Consider the following 27487-nt stretch of genomic DNA (forward strand, 5'->3'; position numbering starts at 1 on the left):
CATGACAGTGAAGACAAACAGTGCTGGACAACCCCTCAAGAAACTAGCACATCTTCATGTCTGCTCTACGTTTCGCAAAGTGTCTCATTGTGGTTGTTTGATATTGTGAAAATGTAGAACAAACTTCAAAGCAGATAAATGCTGGGGCCACTACTGTGATAGACAGGGTTGGGAAGGTTACATGAAAACTGTAATCTGTTACAACTACAAGTTACTTGTCAAAAAATTTAATCAGTATTTTAGTACTTACTCTAAGTACTAAAATAAAAAAGTAATGTAATCCAAAAGTAACTAAAAGTACTCGGCTTGGATTACTTCACCAGGAAACATAAAAAATAAAGACAAGAAAGAATAGAAAGTGTCGTCTGCTCAGTGTATTGACTCGTCTTATACACCAATTGTACTGAACAAGTTTTGAACTAAATCAAAACTCAGTAACCAATCAGGTGTCAAACGCTGATTTTTTTTTAAAAAACCACAATACAAATAAAACTTTTAATTTCTATTCAAGAAAATCTCTCTCTCTCTCTCTCCTCATTGGTTTTAATATTGTTTTTTTCCAGACAACAACTAATGAGCAAATAAAACTAGTTGGTATTGGCAGGTTACTAGCAGGTAATGAGCTAATAAAACTAGTTGGTATTCGCAGGTTATTGACAGGTTATGAGCTAATAAAACTAGTTGGTATTGGCAGGTTACTGGCAGGTTATGAGCTAATACAACTAGTTGGTATTGGCAGGTTATTGACAGGTTATGAGCTAATAAAACTAGTTGGTATTCGCAGGTGACTGGCAGGTTATGAGCTAATAAAACTAGTTGGTATTGACAGGTTAAGAGCTAACAAAACTAGTTGGTATTGGCAGGTTATTGACAGGTAATGAGCTAATAAAACTAGTTGGTATTGGCAGGTTATTGACAGGTTATGAGCTAATAAAACTAGTTGGTATTGGCAGGTCACTGACAGGTTATGAGCTAATAAAACTAGTTGGTATTGGCAGGTTACTGACAGGTTATGAGCTAATAAAACTAGTTGGTATTGGCAGGTTACTGGCAGGTTATGAGCAAATAAAACTAGTTGGTATTGGCAGGTTACAGGCAGGTTATGAGCTAATAAAACTAGTTGGTATTGGCAGGTTACTGGCAGGTTATGAGCTAATAAAACTAGTTGGTATTGGCAGGTTACTGGCAGGTTATAAGCTAATAAAACTAGTTGGTATTGGCAGGTTACTGGCAGGTTATGAGCTAATAAAACTAGTTGGTATTGGCAGGCTACTGACAGGTTATGAGCTAATAAAACTAGTTGGTATTGGCAGGTTACTGGCAGGTTATAAGCTAATAAAACTAGTTGGTATTGGCAGGTTACTGACAGGTTATGAGCAAATAAAACTAGTTGGTATTGGCAGGTTACTGACAGGTTATGAGCTAATAAAACTAGTTGGTATTGGCAGGTTACTAGCAGGTTATGAGCTAATAAAACTAGTTGGTATTGGCAGGTCACTGGCAGGTTATGAGCTAATAAAACTAGTTGGTATTGGCAGGTTACTGGCAGGTTATGAGCTAATAAAACTAGTTGGTATTGACAGGTTACTGGCAGGTTATGAGCTAATAAAACTAGTTGGTATTGGCAGGTTACTGGCAGGTTATGAGCTAATAAAACTAGTTGGTATTGGCAGGTTACTGGCAGGTTAGGAGCTAATAAAACTAGTTGGTATTGACAGGTTACTGGCAGGTTATGAGCTAATAAAACTAGTTGGTATTGACAGGTTACTGACAGGTTATGAGCTAATAAAACTAGTTGGTATTGGCAGGTTACTGGCAGGTTATGAGCTAATAAAACTAGTTGGTATTGGCAGGTTACTGGCAGGTTATGAGCTAATAAAACTAGTTGGTATTGGCAGGTTACTGACAGGTTATGAGCTAATAAAACTAGTTGGTATTGGCAGGTTACTGGCAGGTTATGAGCTAATAAAACTAGTTGGTATTGGCAGGTTACTGACAGGTTATGAGCAAATAAAACTAGTTGGTATTGGCAGGTGACTGGCAGGTTATGAGCTAATAAAACTAGTTGGTATTGGCACGTTACCAGCAGGTTATGAGCTAATAAAACTAGTTGGTATTGGTAGGTTACTGACAGGTTATGAGCTAATAAAACTAGTTGGTATTGGCAGGTTACTGGCAGGTTATGAGCTAATAAAACTAGTTGGTATTGGCAGGTTACTAGCAGGTTATAAGCTAATAAAACTAGTTGGTATTGGCAGGTTACTGGCAGGTTATGAGCAAATAAAACTAGTTGGTATTGGCAGGTTACTGACAGGTTATGAGCTAATAAAACTAGTTGGTATTGGCAGGTTACTGGCAGGTTAGGAGCTAATAAAACTAGTTGGTATTGGTAGGTTACTAGCAGGTTATGAGCTAATAAAACTAGTTGGTATTGGCAGGTTACTGACAGGTTATGAGCTGATAAAACTAGTTGGTATTGGCAGGTTACTAGCAGGTTATAAGCTAATAAAACTAGTTGGTATTGGCAGGTTACTGACAGGTTATGAGCTAATAAAACTAGTTGGTATTGGCAGGTTACTGGCAGGTTATGAGCTAATAAAACTAGTTGGTATTGGCAGGTTACTGGCAGGTTATGAGCTAATAAAACTAGTTGGTATTGGCAGGTTACTGGCAGGTTATAAGCTAATAAAACTAGTTGGTATTGGCAGGTTACTGGCAGGTTATGAGCTAATAAAACTAGTTGGTATTGGCAGGCTACTGACAGGTTATGAGCTAATAAAACTAGTTGGTATTGGCAGGTTACTGGCAGGTTATAAGCTAATAAAACTAGTTGGTATTGGCAGGTTACTGACAGGTTATGAGCAAATAAAACTAGTTGGTATTGGCAGGTTACTGACAGGTTATGAGCTAATAAAACTAGTTGGTATTGGCAGGTTACTAGCAGGTTATGAGCTAATAAAACTAGTTGGTATTGGCAGGTCACTGGCAGGTTATGAGCTAATAAAACTAGTTGGTATTGGCAGGTTACTGGCAGGTTATGAGCTAATAAAACTAGTTGGTATTGACAGGTTACTGGCAGGTTATGAGCTAATAAAACTAGTTGGTATTGGCAGGTTACTGGCAGGTTATGAGCTAATAAAACTAGTTGGTATTGGCAGGTTACTGGCAGGTTAGGAGCTAATAAAACTAGTTGGTATTGACAGGTTACTGGCAGGTTATGAGCTAATAAAACTAGTTGGTATTGGCAGGTTACTGACAGGTTATGAGCTAATAAAACTAGTTGGTATTGGCAGGTTACTGACAGGTTATGAGCTAATAAAACTAGTTGGTATTGGCAGGTTACTGGCAGGTTATGAGCTAATAAAACTAGTTGGTATTGGCAGGTTACTGACAGGTTATGAGCAAATAAAACTAGTTGGTATTGGCAGGTGACTGGCAGGTTATGAGCTAATAAAACTAGTTGGTATTGGCACGTTACCAGCAGGTTATGAGCTAATAAAACTAGTTGGTATTGGTAGGTTACTGACAGGTTATGAGCTAATAAAACTAGTTGGTATTGGCAGGTTACTGGCAGGTTATGAGCTAATAAAACTAGTTGGTATTGGCAGGTTACTAGCAGGTTATAAGCTAATAAAACTAGTTGGTATTGGCAGGTTACTGGCAGGTTATGAGCTAATAAAACTAGTTGGTATTGGCAGGTTACTGACAGGTTATGAGCAAATAAAACTAGTTGGTATTGGCAGGTGACTGGCAGGTTATGAGCTAATAAAACTAGTTGGTATTGGCACGTTACCAGCAGGTTATGAGCTAATAAAACTAGTTGGTATTGGTAGGTTACTGACAGGTTATGAGCTAATAAAACTAGTTGGTATTGGCAGGTTACTGACAGGTTATGAGCTAATAAAACTAGTTGGTATTGGCAGGTTACTGGCAGGTTATGAGCTAATAAAACTAGTTGGTATTGGCAGGTTACTGACAGGTTATGAGCTAATAAAACTAGTTGGTATTGGCAGGTTACTGACAGGTTATGAGCTAATAAAACTAGTTGGTATTGGCAGGTTACTGGCAGGTTATGAGCTAATAAAACTAGTTGGTATTGGCAGGTTACTGACAGGTTATGAGCTAATAAAACTAGTTGGTATTGGCAGGTTACTGGCAGGTTATGAGCTAATAAAACTAGTTGGTATTGGCAGGTTACTGACAGGTTATGAGCAAATAAAACTAGTTGGTATTGGCAGGTGACTGGCAGGTTATGAGCTAATAAAACTAGTTGGTATTGGCACGTTACCAGCAGGTTATGAGCTAATAAAACTAGTTGGTATTGGTAGGTTACTGACAGGTTATGAGCTAATAAAACTAGTTGGTATTGGCAGGTTACTGGCAGGTTATGAGCTAATAAAACTAGTTGGTATTGGCAGGTTACTAGCAGGTTATAAGCTAATAAAACTAGTTGGTATTGGCAGGTTACTGACAGGTTATGAGCTAATAAAACTAGTTGGTATTGGCAGGTTACTGACAGGTTATGAGCAAATAAAACTAGTTGGTATTGGCAGGTGACTGGCAGGTTATGAGCTAATAAAACTAGTTGGTATTGGCACGTTACCAGCAGGTTATGAGCTAATAAAACTAGTTGGTATTGGTAGGTTACTGACAGGTTATGAGCTAATAAAACTAGTTGGTATTGGCAGGTTACTGGCAGGTTATGAGCTAATAAAACTAGTTGGTATTGGCAGGTTACTAGCAGGTTATAAGCTAATAAAACTAGTTGGTATTGGCAGGTTACTGACAGGTTATGAGCTAATAAAACTAGTTGGTATTGGCAGGTTACTGACAGGTTATGAGCAAATAAAACTAGTTGGTATTGGCAGGTTACTGGCAGGTTATGAGCTAATAAAACTAGTTGGTATTGGCAGGTTACTGGCAGGTAATGAGCTAATAAAACTAGTTGGTATTGGCAGGTTACTGGCAGGTTATGAGCTAATAAAACTAGTTGGTATTGGCAGGTTACTGGCAGGTTATGAGCTAATAAAACTAGTTGGTATTGGCAGGTTACTGGCAGGTTATGCGCTAATAAAACTAGTTGGTATTGGCAGGTTACTGGCAGGTTATAAGCTAATAAAACTAGTTGGTATTGGCAGGTTACTGACAGGTTATGAGCTAATAAAACTAGTTGGTATTGGCAGGTTACTGACAGGTTATGAGCTAATAAAACTAGTTGGTATTGGCAGGTTACTGGCAGGTTATGAGCTAATAAAACTAGTTGGTATTGGCAGGTTACTAGCAGGTTATAAGCTAATAAAACTAGTTGGTATTGGCAGGTTACTGACAGGTTATGAGCTAATAAAACTAGTTGGTATTGGCAGGTTACTGACAGGTTATGAGCAAATAAAACTAGTTGGTATTGGCAGGTGACTGGCAGGTTATGAGCTAATAAAACTAGTTGGTATTGGCACGTTACCAGCAGGTTATGAGCTAATAAAACTAGTTGGTATTGGTAGGTTACTGACAGGTTATGAGCTAATAAAACTAGTTGGTATTGGCAGGTTACTGGCAGGTTATGAGCTAATAAAACTAGTTGGTATTGGCAGGTTACTAGCAGGTTATAAGCTAATAAAACTAGTTGGTATTGGCAGGTTACTGACAGGTTATGAGCTAATAAAACTAGTTGGTATTGGCAGGTTACTGACAGGTTATGAGCAAATAAAACTAGTTGGTATTGGCAGGTTACTGGCAGGTTATGAGCTAATAAAACTAGTTGGTATTGGCAGGTTACTGGCAGGTAATGAGCTAATAAAACTAGTTGGTATTGGCAGGTTACTGGCAGGTTATGAGCTAATAAAACTAGTTGGTATTGGCAGGTTACTGGCAGGTTATGAGCTAATAAAACTAGTTGGTATTGGCAGGTTACTGGCAGGTTATGCGCTAATAAAACTAGTTGGTATTGGCAGGTTACTGGCAGGTTATAAGCTAATAAAACTAGTTGGTATTGGCAGGTTACTGACAGGTTATGAGCTAATAAAACTAGTTGGTATTGGCAGGTTACTGACAGGTTATGAGCTAATAAAACTAGTTGGTATTGGCAGGTTACTGACAGGTTATGAGCTAATAAAACTAGTTGGTATTGGCAGGTTACTGCCAGGTTATGAGCTAATAAAACTAGTTGGTATTGGCAGGTTACTGGCAGGTTATAAGCTAATAAAACTAGTTGGTATTGGCAGGTTACTGACAGGTTATGAGCTAATAAAACTAGTTGGTATTGGCAGGTTACTGACAGGTTATGAGCTAATAAAACTAGTTGGTATTGGCAGGTTACTGACAGGTTATGAGCTAATAAAACTAGTTGGTATTGGCAGGTTACTGACAGGTTATGAGCTAATAAAACTAGTTGGTATTGGCAGGTTACTGGCAGGTTATGAGCTAATAAAACTAGTTGGTATTGGCAGGTTACTGGCAGGTAATGAGCTAATAAAACTAGTTGGTATTGGCAGGTTACTGACAGGTTATGAGCTAATAAAACTAGTTGGTATTGGCAGGTTACTGGCAGGTTATGAGCTAATAAAACTAGTTGGTATTGGCAGGTTACTGGCAGGTAATGAGCTAATAAAACTAGTTGGTATTGGCAGGTTACTGGCAGGTTATGAGCTAATAAAACTAGTTGGTATTGGCAGGTTACTGACAGGTTATGAGCTAATAAAACTAGTTGGTATTGGCAGGTTACTGGCAGGTAATGAGCTAATAAAACTAGTTGGTATTGGCAGGTTACTGGCAGGTTATAAGCTAATAAAACTAGTTGGTATTGGCAGGTTACTGACAGGTTATGAGCTAATAAAACTAGTTGGTATTGGCAGGTTACTGACAGGTTATGAGCAAATAAAACTAGTTGGTATTGGCAGGTTACTGGCAGGTTATGAGCTAATTAAACTAGTTGGTATTGGCAGGTTATGAGCTAATAAAACTAGTTGGTATTGGCAGGTGACTGGCAGGTTATGAGCTAATTAAACTAGTTGGTATTGGCAGGTTATGAGCTAATAAAACTAGTTGGTATTGGTAGGTTACTGACAGGTTATGAGCTAATAAAACTAGTTGGTATTGGTAGGTTACTGGCAGGTTATGAGCTAATAAAACTAGTTGGTATTGGCAGGTTACTGGCAGGTTATGAGCTAATAAAACTAGTTGGTATTGGCAGGTTACTGGCAGGTTATGAGCTAATAAAACTAGTTGGTATTGGCAGGTGACTGGCAGGTTATGAGCTAATAAAACTAGTTGGTATTGGCAGGTTGCTAGCAGGTTAGGAGTTAATAAAACTAGTTGGTATGGGCAGGTTACTGACAGGTTATGAGCTAATAAAACTAGTTGGTATTGGCAGGCTACTGACAGGTTATGAGCTAATAAAACTAGTTGGTATTGGCAGGTTACTGGCAGGTTATGAGCAAATAAAACTAGTTGGTATTGGTAGGTTACTGGCAGGTTATGAGCTAATAAAACTAGTTGGTATTGGCAGGTTACTGGCAGGTTATGAGCTAATAAAACTAGTTGGTATTGACAGGTTACTGACAGGTTATGAGCTAATAAAACTAGTTGGTATTGGTAGGTTACTGGCAGGTTATGAGCTAATAAAACTAGTTGGTATTGGCAGGTTACTGACAGGTTATGAGCTAATAAAACTAGTTGGTATTGGCAGGTTGCTAGCAGGTTAGGAGCTAATAAAACTAGTTGGTATTGGCAGGCTACTGACAGGTTATGAGCTAATAAAACTAGTTGGTATTGGCAGGTTACTGGCAGGTTAGGAGCTAATAAAACAAGTTGGTATTGGCAGGTTACTGGCAGGTAATGAGCTAATAAAACTAGTTGGTATTGGCAGGTTACTGACAGGTTATGAGCTAATAAAACTAGTTGGTATTGGCAGGTTACTGGCAGGTTATGAGCTAATAAAACTAGTTGGTATTGGCAGGTTACTGACAGGTTATGAGCTAATAAAACTAGTTGGTATTGGCAGGTTACTGGCAGGTTATGAGCTAATTAAACTAGTTGGTATTGGCAGGTTATGAGCTAATAAAACTACTTGGTATTGGCAGGTTACTGGCAGGTTATGAGCTAATAAAACTAGTTGGTATTGGCAGGTGACTGGCAGGTTATGAGCTAATAAAACTAGTTGGTATTGGCAGGTTGCTAGCAGGTTAGGAGTTAATAAAACTAGTTGGTATTGGCAGGTTACTGACAGGTTATGAGCTAATAAAACTAGTTGGTATTGGCAGGCTACTGACAGGTTATGAGCTAATAAAACTAGTTGGTATTGGCAGGTTACTGGCAGGTTATGAGCTAATAAAACTAGTTGGTATTGGCAGGTTACTGACAGGTTATGAGCTAATAAAACTAGTTGGTATTGGCAGGTTACTGACAGGTTATGAGCTAATAAAACTAGTTGGTATTGGCAGGTTACTGACAGGTTATGAGCTAATAAAACTAGTTGGTATTGGTAGGTTACTGACAGGTTATGAGCTAATAAAACTAGTTGGTATTGGTAGGTTACTGGCAGGTTATGAGCTAATAAAACTAGTTGGTATTGGCAGGTTACTGGCAGGTTAGGAGCTAATAAAACTAGTTGGTATTGGCAGGTTACTGGCAGGTTAGGAGCTAATAAAACTAGTTGGTATTGGCAGGTTACTGGCAGGTTATGAGCTAATAAAACTAGTTGGTATTGGCAGGTTACTGGCAGGTTATGAGCTAATAAAACTAGTTGGTATTGGCAGGTTGCTAGCAGGTTAGGAGCTAATAAAACTAGTTGGTATTGGCAGGTTACTGGCAGGTTAGGAGCTAATAAAACTAGTTGGTATTGGTAGGTTACTGGCAGGTTATGAGCTAATAAAACTAGTTGGTATTGGCAGGTTACTGGCAGGTTAGGAGCTAATAAAACTAGTTGGTATTGGCAGGTTACTGGCAGGTTAGGAGCTAATAAAACTAGTTGGTATTGGCAGGTTACTGGCAGGTAATGAGCTAATAAAACTAGTTGGTATTGGTAGGTTACTGGCAGGTTAGGAGCTAATAAAACTAGTTGGTATTGGCAGGTTACTGGCAGGTTAGGAGCTAATAAAACTAGTTGGTATTGGCAGGTTACTGGCAGGTTATGAGCTAATAAAACTAGTTGGTATTGGCAGGTTGCTAGCAGGTTAGGAGCTAATAAAACTAGTTGGTATTGGCAGGTTACTGACAGGTTATGAGCTAATAAAACTAGTTGGTATTGGCAGGTTACTGGCAGGTTAGGAGCTAATAAAACTAGTTGGTATTGGCAGGTTAGTGGCAGGTTATGAGCTAATTAAACTAGTTGGTATTGGCAGGTTAGTGGCAGGTTATGAGCTAATAAAACTAGTTGGTATTGGCAGGTTATGAGCAAATAAAACTAGTTGGTATTGGCAGGTTACTGGCAGGTTATGAGCTAATAAAACTAGTTGGTATTGGCAGGTGACTGGCAGGTTATGAGCTAATAAAACTAGTTGGTATTGGCAGGTTACTGGCAGGTTATGAGCTAATTAAACTAGTTGGTATTGGCAGGTTATGAGCTAATAAAACTAGTTGGTATTGGCAGGTTACTGGCAGGTTATGAGCTAATTAAACTAGTTGGTATTGGCAGGTTATGAGCTAATAAAACTAGTTGGTATTGGCAGGTTACTGGCAGGTTATGAGCTAATAAAACTAGTTGGTATTGGCAGGTTATTGACAGGTTATGAGCTAATAAAACTAGTTGGTATTGGCAGGTTACTGACAGGTTATGAGCTAATAAAACTAGTTGGTATTGGCAGGCTACTGACAGGTTATGAGCTAATAAAACTAGTTGGTATTGGCAGGTTACTGGCAGGTTATGAGCTAATAAAACTAGTTGGTATTGGCAGGTTACTGACAGGTTATGAGCTAATAAAACTAGTTGGTATTGGCAGGTTACTGACAGGTTATGAGCTAATAAAACTAGTTGGTATTGGCAGGTTACTGACAGGTTATGAGCTAATAAAACTAGTTGGTATTGGTAGGTTACTGACAGGTTATGAGCTAATAAAACTAGTTGGTATTGGTAGGTTACTGGCAGGTTATGAGCTAATAAAACTAGTTGGTATTGGCAGGTTACTGGCAGGTTAGGAGCTAATAAAACTAGTTGGTATTGGCAGGTTACTGGCAGGTTAGGAGCTAATAAAACTAGTTGGTATTGGCAGGTTACTGGCAGGTTATGAGCTAATAAAACTAGTTGGTATTGGCAGGTTGCTAGCAGGTTAGGAGCTAATAAAACTAGTTGGTATTGGCAGGTTACTGGCAGGTTAGGAGCTAATAAAACTAGTTGGTATTGGTAGGTTACTGGCAGGTTATGAGCTAATAAAACTAGTTGGTATTGGCAGGTTACTGGCAGGTTAGGAGCTAATAAAACTAGTTGGTATTGGCAGGTTACTGGCAGGTTAGGAGCTAATAAAACTAGTTGGTATTGGCAGGTTACTGGCAGGTAATGAGCTAATAAAACTAGTTGGTATTGGTAGGTTACTGGCAGGTTAGGAGCTAATAAAACTAGTTGGTATTGGCAGGTTACTGGCAGGTTAGGAGCTAATAAAACTAGTTGGTATTGGCAGGTTACTGGCAGGTTATGAGCTAATAAAACTAGTTGGTATTGGCAGGTTGCTAGCAGGTTAGGAGCTAATAAAACTAGTTGGTATTGGCAGGTTACTGGCAGGTTAGGAGCTAATAAAACTAGTTGGTATTGGCAGGTTAGTGGCAGGTTATGAGCTAATTAAACTAGTTGGTATTGGCAGGTTAGTGGCAGGTTATGAGCTAATAAAACTAGTTGGTATTGGCAGGTTATGAGCTAATAAAACTAGTTGGTATTGGCAGGTTACTGGCAGGTTATGAGCTAATAAAACTAGTTGGTATTGGCAGGTGACTGGCAGGTTATGAGCTAATAAAACTAGTTGGTATTGGCAGGTTACTGGCAGGTTATGAGCTAATTAAACTAGTTGGTATTGGCAGGTTATGAGCTAATAAAACTAGTTGGTATTGGCAGGTTACTGGCAGGTTATGAGCTAATTAAACTAGTTGGTATTGGCAGGTTATGAGCTAATAAAACTAGTTGGTATTGGCAGGTTACTGGCAGGTTATGAGCTAATAAAACTAGTTGGTATTGGCAGGTTACTGACAGGTTATGAGCTAATAAAACTAGTTGTTACTGGCAGGTTATGAGCTAATAAAACTAGTTGGTATTGGCAGGTTGCTAGCAGGTTAGGAGCTAATAAAACTAGTTGGTATTGGCAGGTTACTGACAGGTTATGAGCTAATAAAACTAGTTGGTATTGGCAGGTTACTGGCAGGTTAGGAGCTAATAAAACTAGTTGGTATTGGCAGGTTAGTGGCAGGTTATGAGCTAATTAAACTAGTTGGTATTGGCAGGTTAGTGGCAGGTTATGAGCTAATAAAACTAGTTGGTATTGGCAGGTTATGAGCTAATAAAACTAGTTGGTATTGGCAGGTTACTGGCAGGTTATGAGCTAATAAAACTAGTTGGTATTGGCAGGTGACTGGCAGGTTATGAGCTAATAAAACTAGTTGGTATTGGCAGGTTACTGGCAGGTTATGAGCTAATTAAACTAGTTGGTATTGGCAGGTTATGAGCTAATAAAACTAGTTGGTATTGGCAGGTTACTGGCAGGTTATGAGCTAATTAAACTAGTTGGTATTGGCAGGTTATGAGCTAATAAAACTAGTTGGTATTGGCAGGTTACTGGCAGGTTATGAGCTAATAAAACTAGTTGGTATTGGCAGGTGACTGGCAGGTTATGAGCTAATAAAACTAGTTGGTATTGGCAGGTTACTGGCAGGTTATGAGCTAATTAAACTAGTTGGTATTGGCAGGTTATGAGCTAATAAAACTAGTTGGTATTGGCAGGTTACTGGCAGGTTATGAGCTAATTAAACTAGTTGGTATTGGCAGGTTATGAGCTAATAAAACTAGTTGGTATTGGCAGGTTATTGACAGGTTATGAGCTAATAAAACTAGTTGGTATTGGCAGGTTACTGGCAGGTTATGAGCTAATAAAACTAGTTGGTATTGGCAGGTTACTGGCAGGTTATGAGCTAATAAAACTAGTTGGTATTGGCAGGTTACTGGCAGGTTAGGAGCTAATAAAACTAGTTGGTATTGGCAGGTTACTGGCAGGTTATGAACTAATAAAACTAGTTGGTATTGGCAGGTTACTGACAGGTTATGAGCTAATAAAACTAGTTGTTACTGGCAGGTTATGAACTAATAAAACTAGTTGGTATTGGCAGGTTACTAGCAGGTTATGAGCTAATAAAACTAGTTGACCAGGTGTGTTTCAGTAAAGTCAGCAGGTTTTATCTACCAGATGTTTCTTCAGGTGAGACGTTCACAACACTTTCACTGCTGGAGGCGTCATTAGCTTTGTACAGAGAGGTGAAGAGGCTCCTCCCACTTTAAAACAGTGATGAGAGCAGCTGGCTGCAGTATCCATGGCAACGCCTCAGTGTCAGCCTGAAAGAGTCAGGAAGTGTTTATTATCTGATTTTCTATTGTAATCCTGCTCAGTAATCCCAGTTTTATCAATATAGCTGTAGCGGGGTTACACATTTTTTTATGTATTGTAACGGATTACAGTTAAAAAAAGAATTTTTGTATCCTAATTGCGTAACGCCATTACATGAAATCCGTTACCACCCAACCCGGGTTATAGATGGTGCCCCCATAGAGACCTGGACTCCAGTTTTGCAAGTTTCTTTAACTGTTGTTTTAGTTGAGACAAAATCAAAAACAAAACTCCAACCAGTCATGTCTCTCTTCGAGTCGCTCCCATGATAATGGAAATGGCTCTTGGATATTCGGAGAAACTTGGGGTTGAGTGTCTTGCGCAAGGACACCTTGGCTATGGCTCAATAAGCAGAGAATTCTCTAAATTTGAGTGTTTCAGGTTCAATTCCACATTTTTCCACATGTGGTATTGTCCTCGAGCAAGGCACTGAAACCCAAACTGCTCCCAATGGGTGGACTGATGGACCTCCTGTGGCGTGTGAGTGAATAAATGTGACATACGCCGTAAAGTGCCTTGGCTACTGTTCAATCACAGACGCATCAACTTTCTGAATCAGGACTGCACCAAATGTGTCAGATTGAATGTGTTGGCTTGAAGGAACGTAGGGATGTAAAAATGATTCACAATGCTGCAGAAGTGAATTAACATATCAGCAGAACCAGGAGCTAAAATGTCTAGAAAACCACAGTAAAGTTATTACTGCACAACAACCTAACATCAAAGTTGTGGGGTGTGTAGGTGGTAGGAAGACCTCAGACACATGCAGTCAACAGTTTCCAGAGACCAGCTGCTGCACATCACCTCTCATCTCATAAATCAGCCTTCATCCGACGCTTTCCTCAGATACACTGTGGTTTAGGTGTGGGAGTTATTCTCAGTACATTGGTGCTGCATGAGAGTCATACAGGGGGCTCAGTGAGGGACGCCCCCCCCCCCCCCCCCCCCCCCCCCAGCCCCTCTGATGTGCTGGGATGTTTGAACTGGGATTCAGCTGCAGAGAGAGGCAGGAAAACAGCAGTAGCTCTAAGATTTCACAAACAGGACATCCGGGATACGGTCTCACAATACACACAGACTGGGGGGGGGGGGGGCTCACACACACAGTGCAGCTATCTTATTTCATTCCTTCAGGTCGGCTCCTTTCACTGTGAGGGTCAGTCTGACACACAGGGACCCTGAGAGGCTGCAAAGAGTCTGACAACACTGCAACACAACAATGACCAGCAGCGTCTTCTTCATAACATTGTTGAGTTCAGCAAATACCAACAAAGGAACTAGCATAAACCCCCAGTCAGGCTCTATTTAACTCCTCTATTCTCTAGTGGTTGAACCAGAAAACTGTTGCAACTGTTCGCTGAACAAAGTCATCAAATTGATGTTGCAGATTTATACTGCAAAACAGGGAAACATTTTCTTTATTCACACCAGGAAGAGACATTTTGAGGCAACAGGCAGTCTTAGTCTTCAGACTGGTCTTGAGACCACATTTTCAAGGTCTTGGTCTTGACTTGGTCTCGGCCTCTTGAAGTCTTGGTTTTGCCTTGTTCTTGGGATGCTTTGGTCTTGGTCCTGACAGGGTCTCGGGTTAGATGGCCTTGACTAAAACAGTGACGCTGTTGATGTCTGAATCCATGAGACATCTCCATCGCCACTTTTCCAACACATGGACGAGACATGCACACAAAGCTCAGGTAGTTTGAAGCAGTCCAACATGCTAAACCGCATGACCTCTGATCTTAAACAAGGTTACACCACTTTAAATGTAATTTCAAGGTAATAATCTAATCATATAGCACTGTTTACATGATCGATTTCATCTGATTACTTATCACCCATGTGACCACAGCTGCTGGACCCTGAAATATATTACCTACAATCACAATTTTCAACAACTCGATGTACCCATCCATCCATCCATCCATCCATCCATCCATCCATCCATCCATCCATCCATCCATGCATCTATCTCAATGCTATTAAGGTAACAAGGAGCCTTCTTTGCTCTGTGCATCTGGAGGTTAGCATCTCTGCGCCATGTAATCAGAATAATCAACATATTACATTAACTTCATTGTCTATGTTCTCTGTTATCTTCTAAAATCCAGTGGCGGGCCGTCAGGGCCTTCAAGGCCTTCAAGGCCTTCAAGGCTTCTCTGCAGGACTAAGAAAAGGATCTGAATCACAGGTCGATATTGATTATATTTTATCAATGAATACTTATTAAATAATTCCAAATGGTGTGTCTGCTTCTTCTCATAGCTTCTCCCCGGCTGTGCTGCTTCCAGACACATACTCCATAGTAAACCTTTGACCAATCACATTTTAGCCATTCCCTGTTGCCGGGTAAAGAAATCTGCCTGAGGCCTTCACATTCAGTTCTGCAGGCAGTGTAAAACTGGTGTCATGTGGCTGCTTCAACCAATCACATTTTGATATTGGGGGGGCTGGGCCGTGGAGAAGGCCTAGTGTGATGTCAGTGTATTCAAGCCCTCTGATTGGATGGTCAGAGAGTCACTCTCCAGCTGGCTGACTGCATCTGTGGTTAGCTGCATGAACAAAAATATAGTTGTGTTTCTTTGATAGCGGTTTTGTCAACCGACAATGACGAAAGGAGAAGATAAAGACATTTGGTTGCAGATTCATTGTCAAAACCAATTTTCAAGGTAGACTTTTCCAAGAGGTCATTGAACGCACCGCAGTGCTCCCAGCACAGGTCTGGTGCTGTTTACTAGTGCTCACTACAAACTCCATGGCAGGATTCAGGATTATATTATTTGCCATTACATTATTTTGAAGACCAGGAAAAGCTGACGTTTGTCTCCGTCCTGGAACCCTGAAGTTTCAGGAAAAGCAGAGTAGCTGCAGCTGAAGCAGAGTTGTGAACTCCAGATATTTCTTCATCAGTAAAGGTATATATTCTGGCTACACGAGTATCTATCTTTGATGCAATGCCTCTTTATACTGCATTTCTGCATAACCTAATTTTTGTAGCCATAAAAAAGTTATTGAGCAGTGGATTGACCCAGCACAAGTGAAGGCCTGGGTCAGAAATGCACGGCCCGCCACTGCTAAAACCAGAGCTCAAAACATGTCAAACTGGCCTGAGTGTGGCCGAGCACGCAGTAAGTTCATATCTAAAGTGCAATATATGTATATGACAATATATGTCAGTTGTTTGTTTAGTTTTTCTGCCTACATGCTGCCTTGTTTTCAGCTTCTAGAGTAACCTTCAGACGACATCTGAGTGTGACAACAAAACAAATGTGCTTGTATAGGTGACAAGCACCAATGTGAAGGCTGCAGTTTTCTGTCTGATTAAAAAGCCAATTTTCACCTGGAACTTTAATCACCTGCACGTTAAATTTGGCAGTTGTGAGAGTCTCCAAAGCAAAGCTAAGACTCACCGCTAAGAATCACAGGCTATTTCTCAGATTACAAGGTGTCATATTTGAGTTCAGTGCCCTCAACGACTCAGCACTTTCCCTTCGTGGCTGCTTGCAGCTGACGCTGCAGCTACAGACCAGCAGAGGTGAGGAATTTCGAGTTTCCTGCACAAATTCCGAGTAGAAATTCCCATTCCTTACTTCCAACGAGCACACTTTGTTCCCTTTCTGTTGTTTTAGGAAACAAAATCCCACATACTGTACACACACACACACACACACACACACACACACACACACGCACGCAGTAAAGACAAACCCAGTCTTAGGGTTTCAAATAGCTCTGGTGGTGAAACGTGAGCGTGTGACTTGGAGGGGCTGGGGTGGTACTCAATAGTGGTTAGCGGGTTGAAAAGAGACAGAGGTGCAGTCCCAACACACACACACACACACACACACAGACACACACACACACACACACACACACACACTGGCTCTAAAATATCCCAGAGGCACTTTGCAGAACACAGCAACCAAGCAGCCCGCAGAGTGAACGGCCTTATTATCCACGCTGATGTGTGCAGCTGCCTTGAAAAGAGCGACACTGGCTCACATGAGAGCTCTCGCCACCACAGAGGAACCTGACGCTCGGAGGTGGAAGGGGAAGGGCAGGGGTCTGGCTAATTGGGCCAGCAGTTTCAGCTGGGACACAACCACACATGTAGCACACACACACACACACACACACACACACACACACACACACACGCAAACACTCTTTAAATATATCGAGCAATGTGCCAACGTGGGCTTCCCTGTGATGCCAGCAAGGGCTTCCTCAGATTAAAACCCCCCACACACCTTTTTAAAAATTGTCATTACAAATTGAAAGAAAACTTCTTTTAAGAAAGGGTGCGATCTGACACATTTACAATTGGTCCAGGTGAAAATGCATTATTTTTGCATCTTCATTTCAGAAAAGTCCTACGTATACAACATTTGGAAATGATGCCTGTTTGCAGGGAAATGTCAGAAATGTTCCACACTATGCAGTTTTCTTTTTTTTTTTTTTTCCTTTTTTTTTTTTTTTAATACTTTACAGTCATTCCAATTTGCTGTTATAGAGAAAATAGAAAAGCCCAACATATCCACATGAGCAAGCAGGTGTGTTTGCGACTGTGGAAAGGAAAAACTCCCTCAACAAGGAGAAACCTTTGCAGAAACCAGAGTCAGAGGTGGAGGAATTCTGCGGACCGGTTGGGGTGAAAGGATAGAGGAGAGGAGAGGAGAGGAGAGGAGAGGAGAGGAGAGGAGAGGAGAGGAGAGGAGAGGAGAGGAGAGGAGGGGAGAGGAGAGGAGAGACAGAGAAAGGCTTGGTGAAACAAAATAAATACAAAAAATACAAAATACAAAATACATACAATACCCTTGTTAGTGCTACATACTATTTTTTTTTTTTGATAATACATTAACCACAGTGATCTAAATATTTTCCAACTGCCATGAGATTAAGACCAGCCTGAGCAACAACAGAGCAAAAGACCTAAATAATGACAGCAATTATAACAAAAGCAAAAACAAAAAGGACATAGAACAAAAATAAATAAATAAAACAAACAAACAAACAAACACAACAACAACAAAAGCAAACAACAACTTGGTTTTGATAATTAAACAGAACAATCTCGTCAATGAGGAGTGGAAGTGTGTGTGTGTGTGTGTGTGTGTGTGTGTGTGTGTGTGTGTGTGTGTGTGTGTGTGTGTGTGTGTGTGTGTGTGTGTGTGTGTGTGTGTGTGTGTGTGTGTGTGTGTGTGTGTGTGTGGTTTGTCCTCTGGATGTGAATGGAACTCACGAAATGAAACTATGCAGTTTTCATGTTGGTCACTTGGAGGTAAACGGGGTGCAAACAGGGGCCTCGGTGTCAGCGTCTATCTCTGGCTGAGGTCACATTGGGAGCTTCGACCGAGAAATTGTTCATTTAGTTTTATTTTGAAGGCTTCCCTGCTTGTGTATGTTCTGACAGTGGAGGCGCCTACCAGCGTTTGGCTTCACTATGAAGCTCCAGCAGATCAGGACTGGCTGGGGATCCTGAGAGCCAATCAATTGGGACTCAATGGAAAACAAGGTTGAAAGCATAGCTTTTATCAAATCAGCACGGATTTAGATTTGATTTGAAGTAGGCAGTTCAGTCTTCTGAGGGGTGAAAAAGTTGTCTGACACTGGTGGATCAACCTGTAAAGTCGTCTTAACTGTGAACGATTCTCTTGTATATCTGATTATAAGGGAGTAAGATACCTCGTTTTGATAAACTGCTGTTCGTGCTCTGCATCACTCACATTTCTTGGCATGTTTCGACTGATAATGATGACTGAGATTATATCAATGCAGCAAGCAATCGAGCGCACAGGAAAAAATGAAGTTGCAAAGCTTGCAAATTAGACCCTTTGTGGTCGGTGAGATGTAAATCGGACATAAATACTGAATTATGACTGGATTATATTCCACTTCAAAAGCCACAATGTTTTTAAAACCACTCAAAGCATTTGTCAGGCATATTTACTAAACGTAGCTCAGGCTTTTATTTATATTCTAAAGTTCACCGAACCATCTGAAAAGGCTGGGGCAGAGTACGGCTTGTTGTGGCATTTCTAAAGTGGGTTGCTATTTGTATGATTCCTGGATTGTGCCTCAGCCAAAAAGCACTCATAGCATGACTTATTCCATGACTTAATAACTAAACTCCGACCACCAGTTTGGATATCCCTTTAAACCAAAAAAGCCTTACTGTGCGGTAGGGGTGAGAGCAGGCCGCCATGCTTTCTGTCTGACTGAGCCTGGCTCTTCACCGGACTAAATCTAATTTGGCGCCTTCTTAAAGTGCTGTGGAATATCAAGCTGCACGCTCCAGGTCTCGTCCCTCTCCAACTTGAAAAAAACACACCTCCTTGCAGAACTGCAAAATGCAATTACACACATGAATCTGGCCTAAAGCAGCATTCCTGATGTTACTGTTGTGAAGCTGACAGTCAACTCTGTGAATCCTACTTTTATTGTGGCTCCACATCGAACCTTTTCTTACTCCCAAATGGGTGCGTTAGTGAAACATGTTCTCACCATTCAGGAGCTGAGTGAGTAATGAGGACGACCATTTTGAACTTGGTCCATCCCTAAATAAGAGCGCCTGAGCTGGCAGCCATGAAATGGGCTGCATTGTAATCTGATTGGACAACTGCGCCCTGTCAGTGTCCATCCATGATAACAGTGCTGGATTTTTAATATGTCCCTGCTCTTATGCTGCCGTGTTTGTGTTGCCAGGTCAATGCAATAACTTCAGCGAATAGGATTACCTCCACTCTGCACAGCTGGAACTGCACTCTTGTTCGTGAAAAAACAGCTTTGGTATCTTGTTTTGAAGGGCTGTCTACGTGGGTCTCTCCGTGAATATATGTGCACGTCTTCTGTTTATGTCTTCCACGAGATTCCAGCAACAACCATGACCAGACCGCATTGCCAACATCCACATGAGCGCTAATGGATTGATCTACTAACGGGGAGGAAGGCCATGTCAGACTGATCCATTTAGCATTTTTTTTCATTCATGAATGTGGAATTACAAGTCATGTGTCGCAGATCATGTCAAAACCTTGACTTTTGTTTGTGGGCATTATATCAAGATTGTATTTGTTCTAAAGAACCACAATATTTAAGAACTTCCTCTACAAACACATCCAACTCCATATATGTATGCTTGTGGGTGTCAGGTCTCTGTGTCTCCCCTCATGTTTCCAGTCAACCAATGAGCTTCTCCCTCTGTGTGCTCCCATCATTCTGAGCTCCACCTGTGTCCACCCTTTCCCTGTGTCTTTAAACCCTCTCCCTCTATTGTTTGTCAGCAAGTATGGCAGCCATGTCCCATTATGAGTTCATTTTGAAATCTCTACCTGACGACACACAACTGTCCTGTAAGGTCTGAGGTCATTGTGCTCGGCAGCAGTCAGCCGTTTCTGACTGGGTAAATGTGACAAATCAGGTCAATAAAGACAAAAGCCTCTACCATGAGAGATTGACTAGTACTAGGAGAAGTACTATGAAGAGCTGCTGTGATTTTGGCTTTATAATATACTCCATTACTCTCAAACCAGCATAACAATGGGCTTCCTCTGAGTTCTTCCTGCTCACCATGAGGTTTAATGTTTTGTTTATTACATTGTGTGTTTCTGACAAACAAACCAGCAAGTCCTCGTTTTTCTGCTAGTTGTCCTTAAAAAACAACGACAAAGTTGAGCTTTGTTTATCATCCAACAGGGAATGTGCCTACACCTCTGTTACCTTCTGAAAACTGCATTATTATGGAGGACCATTGGTGACACTGGTGGCAGAACTATGAGAAATAAAACCTTTCCTTTGACTCTGATATATTTTATACTGACAGAAAACTCGCAACGGTTTGGGAATCTGCAGGAACTTGTTGAAGAAAAGACAAAAGCAATATATTTTATACACTAACATGCTAAACTAGTCAATATGTCAAAGCATCCCGGAGCAGGACACTGAATCTGAAACTGCTCCCGATGGTGGTTGAGCTCCTTGCGTGGCAGCCGCCTCAATCGAGGTGGGAGTGCATGTGTGTGAATGGGTGAATGTGGAACAATGTGAAGTGCTTTGCAAGCTTTGGAAGCTGCTGAAGCAGCGATAAAACTCTCTGTGAAAACCACTGACCATCTTACTTCCTCTTTTCAGGGTTCACTATTGTTTACTATTGATGTTTCAAGGTAGGGGTCCTTTCTAAAGCCATGTCACACAGTTAAATGAAGATTGGAGGGAAATCATGGTACCTTGTTTGATTTGATTGGAAATCCTTTTATGATTTGAGAATTTCAAAAACTGTTATTAGTTGCTTCAAACAAACAGAAAAGTGGGCTTCTGGTTTAAAAAGAAAAAAAACACTGATATTTTCCTTTAAGAACATCCTTCCAAAACACACACACACACACCTCCTACTGTGTCTCTTTAACAAGAGGTCTCGACCCTATGAGTCCTGGAGGAGAGGTGACAGTTTACATTAGGAGGCCAGGCAGGATTCCCAGGCCCAACGAGCATGCCTGAACCACGGAGACGCTGGTGGAGCTTCATGTGACGTACCACGGAAGAGTGTGTGTGTGTGTGTGTGTGTGTGTGTGTGTGTGTGTGTGTGAGAGTGAAGCAAAAGGTGTGATGTGATTGCAGAAGCCTGATTGAGTCCTTTCAAAGAGAAGGTAAACAGAGCAAGACTGAGATAAAGAAGAGCCCCGTAAAGGAAGTCACAAACACTAAACACACACGCTGCACGCTGGTATCCGTCTCACCTGTGTAATCACACATAAATACACACTGCGGCATTAAAACTGCCATCTGAACTGCTGCACAAACACCCTGCCTCAGACACCTTGTCTTCAATCAGAGCATCCTGGCTGAAGCAACCTATCATCAGCTCCTGCTAAATAAAACATTCAGCGTCTGACCCGCGTGCATGCGTGCATGTGTGTGTGTGTGTGTGTGCATGTGTGCAGCTAATGCTGAAGCAAGGTCTGAGGAGATTGGCAGCACTCTGGGAGTAGGATCCTGGGGTCTGTGAGAACGCCTTAATGGAGTCTCGGTTCAATTTCTCAGAATCAATTTCCTCTCTGGAAGCTAATTTAAATGATGTGCAAGTGAGAGAGGTCTCACTCTGCACCAACGTTCCCTTTACAGGATAAACTTGTGTCCATTTCAAAAAAAGACATATCAGTCTGCAGGGCACTTTCACGCAGGAGCTTTCTCAAAACAAGATCTTATTAAAAGCTTAAAGGGTCAAATCACAACAAAAAAAAGAAATTCTCACTTTCTTCTCCTGGAAAGTCGCCAAGCAGTCAGTGGAAGAGTTCTGCAGACGTCACCACAGCGGAGGTCACAGATTTATTCTCAGGAGTCAACACCGGCATCTGTTCTCACATCCCTCGTGACCAGGGTGTCACTCTGGAACTCCAGTTGTTTACAAAACAACGTTACAAGTGAAAATGAAAAATGTCTGCATTTTCTTTCCAGGAAAGTTGAACGTTCTGAAAACGATGTCCGTTAACACAGAAACAGCCGAAACTGTCACGGCGGGGAGCCGGCGTGTGGAGTGTCCTGAACCCAAAAGCAGACCTCAAGCAGGAAGCAGTTTGCAAACTGTAAATGTTTATTGAGGGAACAGGGAAAGGGGAGCTGGAACGGTGACGGGACCCGGGGGAACTCTGGGGGGCCTCTTGGAACCGGGACTGGACCCGTGAGAATCTTCGGGGGGGGCCTCTCGGGGATCTCGGGCATTGGGGGCCTGGGGAACTCGCGGGCTTCTTGGAAACGGGGACGGGGCCCGGGGGAATCTCAGGGGGGGCCTCTTGGAACCGGGACGGGACCCGGACGGGGAACTTCTGGGGACGGAACCGGGACGGGACCCGGACGGGGAACTTCTTGGAGCCGGGACGGGACCCGGGCATCGGAACAGGAACGAGAACCACCCCGGGGAGGACACTCACCCCCCGGGGAGGACAACACCGACTCACCTCCACACGGAGTGAAGACTAGCAATCCTCTGGCCCCGGACCCTCCTCCCTGCAGGACTTAAGACTGCTTGACAATCAATTAGCTGATTGCCTGCAGGAGTGTCAGAGAGGATCCGGTGCTGGAGCGAGGTGTGTGACTCCTGACAGAAACACTAAAAACAATGTGGTCAGCATGTCAGGCCACGGGATGGCACTGTTTTTGCTTTCAGAATGAAACCACAAACACATGCAGCAAAGAACGATAAGCTTTAAACATGAACAATGTGAGAACACAGTCGTTGTATGGATTGTTATTGCAAAGACTGTCAACTATAAAACTGCCAAGTCCTAGGAGAGTATGCACTGGGAGTCATGACACCACGGAGGAACCATTGTTCTGAGCATGTGCAGAAGAAGCATTTCCGACAGCCATGGTGCCCGTGTGCAGTAGCAGCACTTCACCTCGTCTGGGTGTTTTTGAAAAGTTCCACCTTGGGAGCCGTCAGTGGCTCCAAGTACTAATGTCACGTAAACAAACAACCAAAATGCAACTTGTGTTTTAGTTTAAATCAGGACAACTTGACTTTTGAGTTAAAAGAACTCGATATATAAGAGTTGCTTAGCCTGACGACTCTGCATTCTTAACCTGTTTAATACACTGTATTAATTCATACTGCATCAAACATCAACTGTTTCCAATCTCTTAATCTGCTGAATATGAATGTATTATTTTGACTGTCTTAAGCTGATGAAGATGTCATTTGTGCTTGTAAAAATGATTGTGCGGCTCTTTGTCATTCTGTAATCAAGCAATTTACCTTGAATTAATCTGTTTCCAAACACATTTCAAGACCAATTCCAAATACTAAAAATATTTTGTATCCAAAATAATTACATATCTCTTGACATTTTCTCAGATCCTGCTGCCTCCTCGTCTCCTCTGACTGTGAAGGAAGATTTTCTCTGGTCCTGAAAGCCTCAGCAAACACAACGACTGGAGATTGAATCTGGGAAAGATTATAAATCTGAGTACACCAGTTCTGTTGTTTCCACACTCGTGTGAGAACAATCATACATTGCGTCATCTCTGATCACAAATAGTATAAATAAAGGAGTTGGAAGATTTGATTGGAAATTTGAATGAACTGAATCCACACGAGGGAGAGAAAAACCTCCAAAGTCACTGAAAAGTGTGCAAGAGTGGAGGATTTGCTCAGCCTTCATTTCCTCTCTGTAGAGTTATATATAATTAGAGTAGCAGTTTAGGACACAGTCTCTCTGTGTGAGCAGCAGAACAATGATTTTCCATCTGTTGGCTTCCTCAGAGTTTAGGTGAGGTGGAGCCTCACTCCTCTGAAGGTACACACTTAGAGATACAGTCACAGAGACACACACTCACATCAACACACAATCTGGACTTGCAAACTCACTAACAAGTATATGTTTGAATAATGAAAAGTGACACAAGCACAGGAAGAACATGCAAACTCAACAAAGCACCATGGGGCTGTGGGTTTGAACCAGGAAGTGTCTTGCTGTGAGGTGGCAGTGCAAATCACTGTACTGTAGTATAAATGCAGGTTGAGTCACTCAAAAAAAGCATTAACATTCAAAGTCAGCCACGCAAAGACCAATTGAGCCATGGGTTCAAACCATGGTTCTGAGGGAGCTTTCTTACAGTGAGGCAACGCAACAGGCAACTGTGTACCGAACCACTGCTCCACCTGTTCCGCAGTGTGGAGGGAGCTGGAGGCATAGGGAGAACATGCAGACTTCACAATGTAAGACTGGAACCAGGACCTGAGTCACTGAGAGGCAACAGAGCAAACCACTGTCCCACTGCTGATGCAGAGTTTACAGAAATGATCAACAATTTTAATATTGTTCTTTTACTAGTTTGCAGCTCTAATTTAAGTGTGTTTGCAACCTGAAACCGTGTGTGTGTGTGTGTGTGTGTGTGTGTGTGTGTGTGTGTGTGTGTGTTATTTTCATAATTTTACAAATGTTGGTGATCTTTGCACCAAAACAAACGAACGCTTTGTTATTTCTTCGCACATTTGCCCCCGAGGATGACTTCGTCTTGATGAAAACAGCCTGGAACCCGTCCAGAGGGGCTGTGGCCCCCCGAGGCGGAGAGTATGAGTCTTGTTCAGGGTCTGACACAGAAGCAGCATCACAACTGGTGACTCACAGAAAAAAAAATGCTTTCTGAGACGCGACGGCACGTCTGTTCGGCTTCACGCTGCTTCTCTCTCAGTGACCGCCCGCCACCCCGTCTGAATCCCCCCGGTGTCAGACTGACACCCTCCCCTGAAGCCCTCTCACTGTGGGATTATAATCCCGGGGAGTGACACTGAGAGGAAGCGCTCCCCACAGCGGACCTGTTGTACAGCAGGTCCGCGGTGCGCAGTCGGACCGCTCCTGCGTTGCGCTCCGCGTCCTTTGGTTTTGGCGCAGCGAGAAGCAGCTCTGACCACAGAGGAGCGTCGATTCCTTATCATCGTTTGATAAAGGCGCGTCAAATTTGAGGATTTGGAATAATGTGTTGCATATAAACCCACGCGTCCCTTCCCTCTGAGATCGTTTATTGTGCCACCAATGATTACCCGCCGGTCCCAGGCGCGCACAGATCGGAGCGGAAGCGGCTCTTAAATGCTCTCTAAAGAGACTTTATTTCAACACATGGTTTCCACGTTGCTAAATCTATTTTCTGTTACATATTACAAGGCATACGTATTGAGAAAAAAAATGGATCCGCTGTGCCAGAGCCCGGCGCACCGCTTCCATCGCCACTGGAGCCACGTTTCTCCTGAGACAAAAACCACCACCACGATCACGAGCAGAAAGCAATCTGCGGCCGGTGGTTCACGCTCGGATCACATCCCCCCAAGAATTATAATAAGTAAAAAAAATTAAAAAAAAAAGATGAAGAAAGAAAAAGCAAGAGACCAGCCCTCCCTGACACTTCCACCACCAAGAAACAACAATAAAAGCTGGACACAAAGCAACACAACCAGCAGCGCTGAGTCCCACGTTCACCCCCAATGACAGCTTGATTCGAGACGGTGTGCTTGACTCCTGTCGGATGATTTACGCCTTTCACGCTGCAACACGATCAATTATTTATCGTTACTGCGTTGCTCCACAGTCCGAGCAAATCGATGTGCCAGCGCGCTGCCGGACTGAGGTGCCACACATGAGCGCGCGAGAAGGGGAGGGGGGGGGGGGGGGGGTTAAAGAGGGAGACATCCTACCTGGCTGGAACATACTTTGGAAATAAAAGATGACCAGAATAAAGGATCCCAAACAAGTGGCGAATACCATCCGGCAAATCCGGTTCATCCTCATCAGCTCGCCGAGCGTCTGTTTCATAGCCGGACGGAGGCGCTGCGGGCGGCGGCTGGCTTTGTGGAGGGAAGAATGAGTGGAGTGGGGGGGGGGGGAGATGAAGGGCCGGCTTGTCGGAGGCTCCGGGGGTCGCTCCTGCGTGGTACTGATGAGGATTGTGCGCCGGTCAATGAGCTGAAAGCATCCAGCATGGAACGTACCACTGCTGCGCTGCGGGGAATGGGGGGGGGGGCGCCAGGGCACCCCCGCTCGGGGGAAGTGAACGCGTCCATATGTGCGCCTCCGCTCAGGAGCGCACGCAGAAAGACCTCCGCTCAGGGCTTTTCTGGAAGACACAGTAAGCGTCACTATTACACCGAGATGCAGGGGAAACAGGTGGCCCAAGCTTTTTTGGAGAAGAGATGAAAATAGCAATTGTTTTTGCACAAAAACAAGTAAATCCTCCGGTTAAATCATTTCTAGAAAAAAAAAAAACTTGCCCTCCAAAAACACTTGTTAAGTGCTTTTTGAAGGTTCTCATCAGACATTGTATGATAATAATACATGTGACATGTATTAAGGAAATTAACTGTATCAATTGAATTATACAGTCTTTGACACATCTTCTACAACTTCTTGAATAGTTTTCCATTTTTTAAATTTCACAAGAAACAGATACTTTAATCATGATCCACATTAAAGATCAGCCAAAATTTATATATTCTTGTCATCCACTCCAAGGTTAAACAGGTTTGTTGGCTCCTGAAGTGCCAGGAGTTTGAGAGCCCTCATTTAACGGGGTTTTTTTCTGAAGTTCTTAGCACTGACTGTCTTTTCTTACCTGTCTTGTTTGTCTGTATGTTCTGTGGTGCACTCCCCTGTACTATGACAAATAAAGCTGAATCTGATTCTGATTCTGATTCTTGTCTTCCTGTGGTTTGATGTAAACCTCCGCCTGGATAGCTGATAGTTTGAGTGTGGAGGAGATGCTGGTCACATTAAACTGTTGGTACACTGTTTGACAAGAGTAGAGCAGTGAAGAAAATACATCTCCTCCAAACATCTTCAACTTGGTCTTCACAATGATGCGTCTTCTGCTCCAGTGTTAATCTGCTGAAGGTGAAACCATCCACCACTCGCCACGCTGGACTCAGTGAAGGTTTTCTAATGGCTGGTTGATGCAACTGAACCTTTCTTTGAGATAAGTGAAGTAAAAGCCTCCAGATACTCATTAAAGGTTAGGGATATTGGGATTTGGGGTGAAATATCAGGATGAACTAAAAACGAGCTACTACCTTTCTCGGTGAACGCAACTCTAAACTTTTGAATGTCCAACTGTTCAATGTGTCAGTTTTTGAGGGGTTTTGAACAACTTGATGTTTTCTAACACTTAATGGCAAAATTCGCCACGTGTTTGATCCACAAATGAACCAATACATTTTCTGATTCAATTAGAATTGAATTTTGACATCATGAGACCAAGATGACGCCGAACAACCGATCAACAGTACCTCAAGATCGAAGGCTTTTAACTGGATGTTCTCAGATGAAAGTGTGTCATCAGTAGGATGAGCAGAGATACAGAGAGACTGGAAGAGTCCCAGACAGAGAGGTGGATGTCCTTTTTCCACATTCCTCACTGGTTACTGCGTCATGGTG

The 27487-nt window shown here is 42.2% G+C and overlaps 1 protein-coding gene across 1 annotated transcript in view; it reads right to left on the reverse strand.

The window, feature by feature from the left end:
• The window catches only part of chst11 (carbohydrate (chondroitin 4) sulfotransferase 11), a 154255-nt gene extending 128353 nt beyond the window's left edge, over positions 1-25902 (reverse strand). Inside the window, exon 1 of the mRNA XM_080518321.1 lies at positions 25756-25902. Within this exon, the coding sequence (XP_080374447.1) occupies positions 25756-25873 (118 nt within the window). The 5' untranslated portion in view covers positions 25874-25902. The remainder of the gene's footprint in view (positions 1-25755) is intronic.
• Between the last annotated feature and the right edge of the window lie 1585 nt (positions 25903-27487).

Source organism: Blennius ocellaris (assembly GCF_963422515.1).
Source record: "Blennius ocellaris genome assembly, chromosome: 22".
In the NCBI taxonomy this organism is placed as follows: domain Eukaryota; kingdom Metazoa; phylum Chordata; class Actinopteri; order Blenniiformes; family Blenniidae; genus Blennius; species Blennius ocellaris.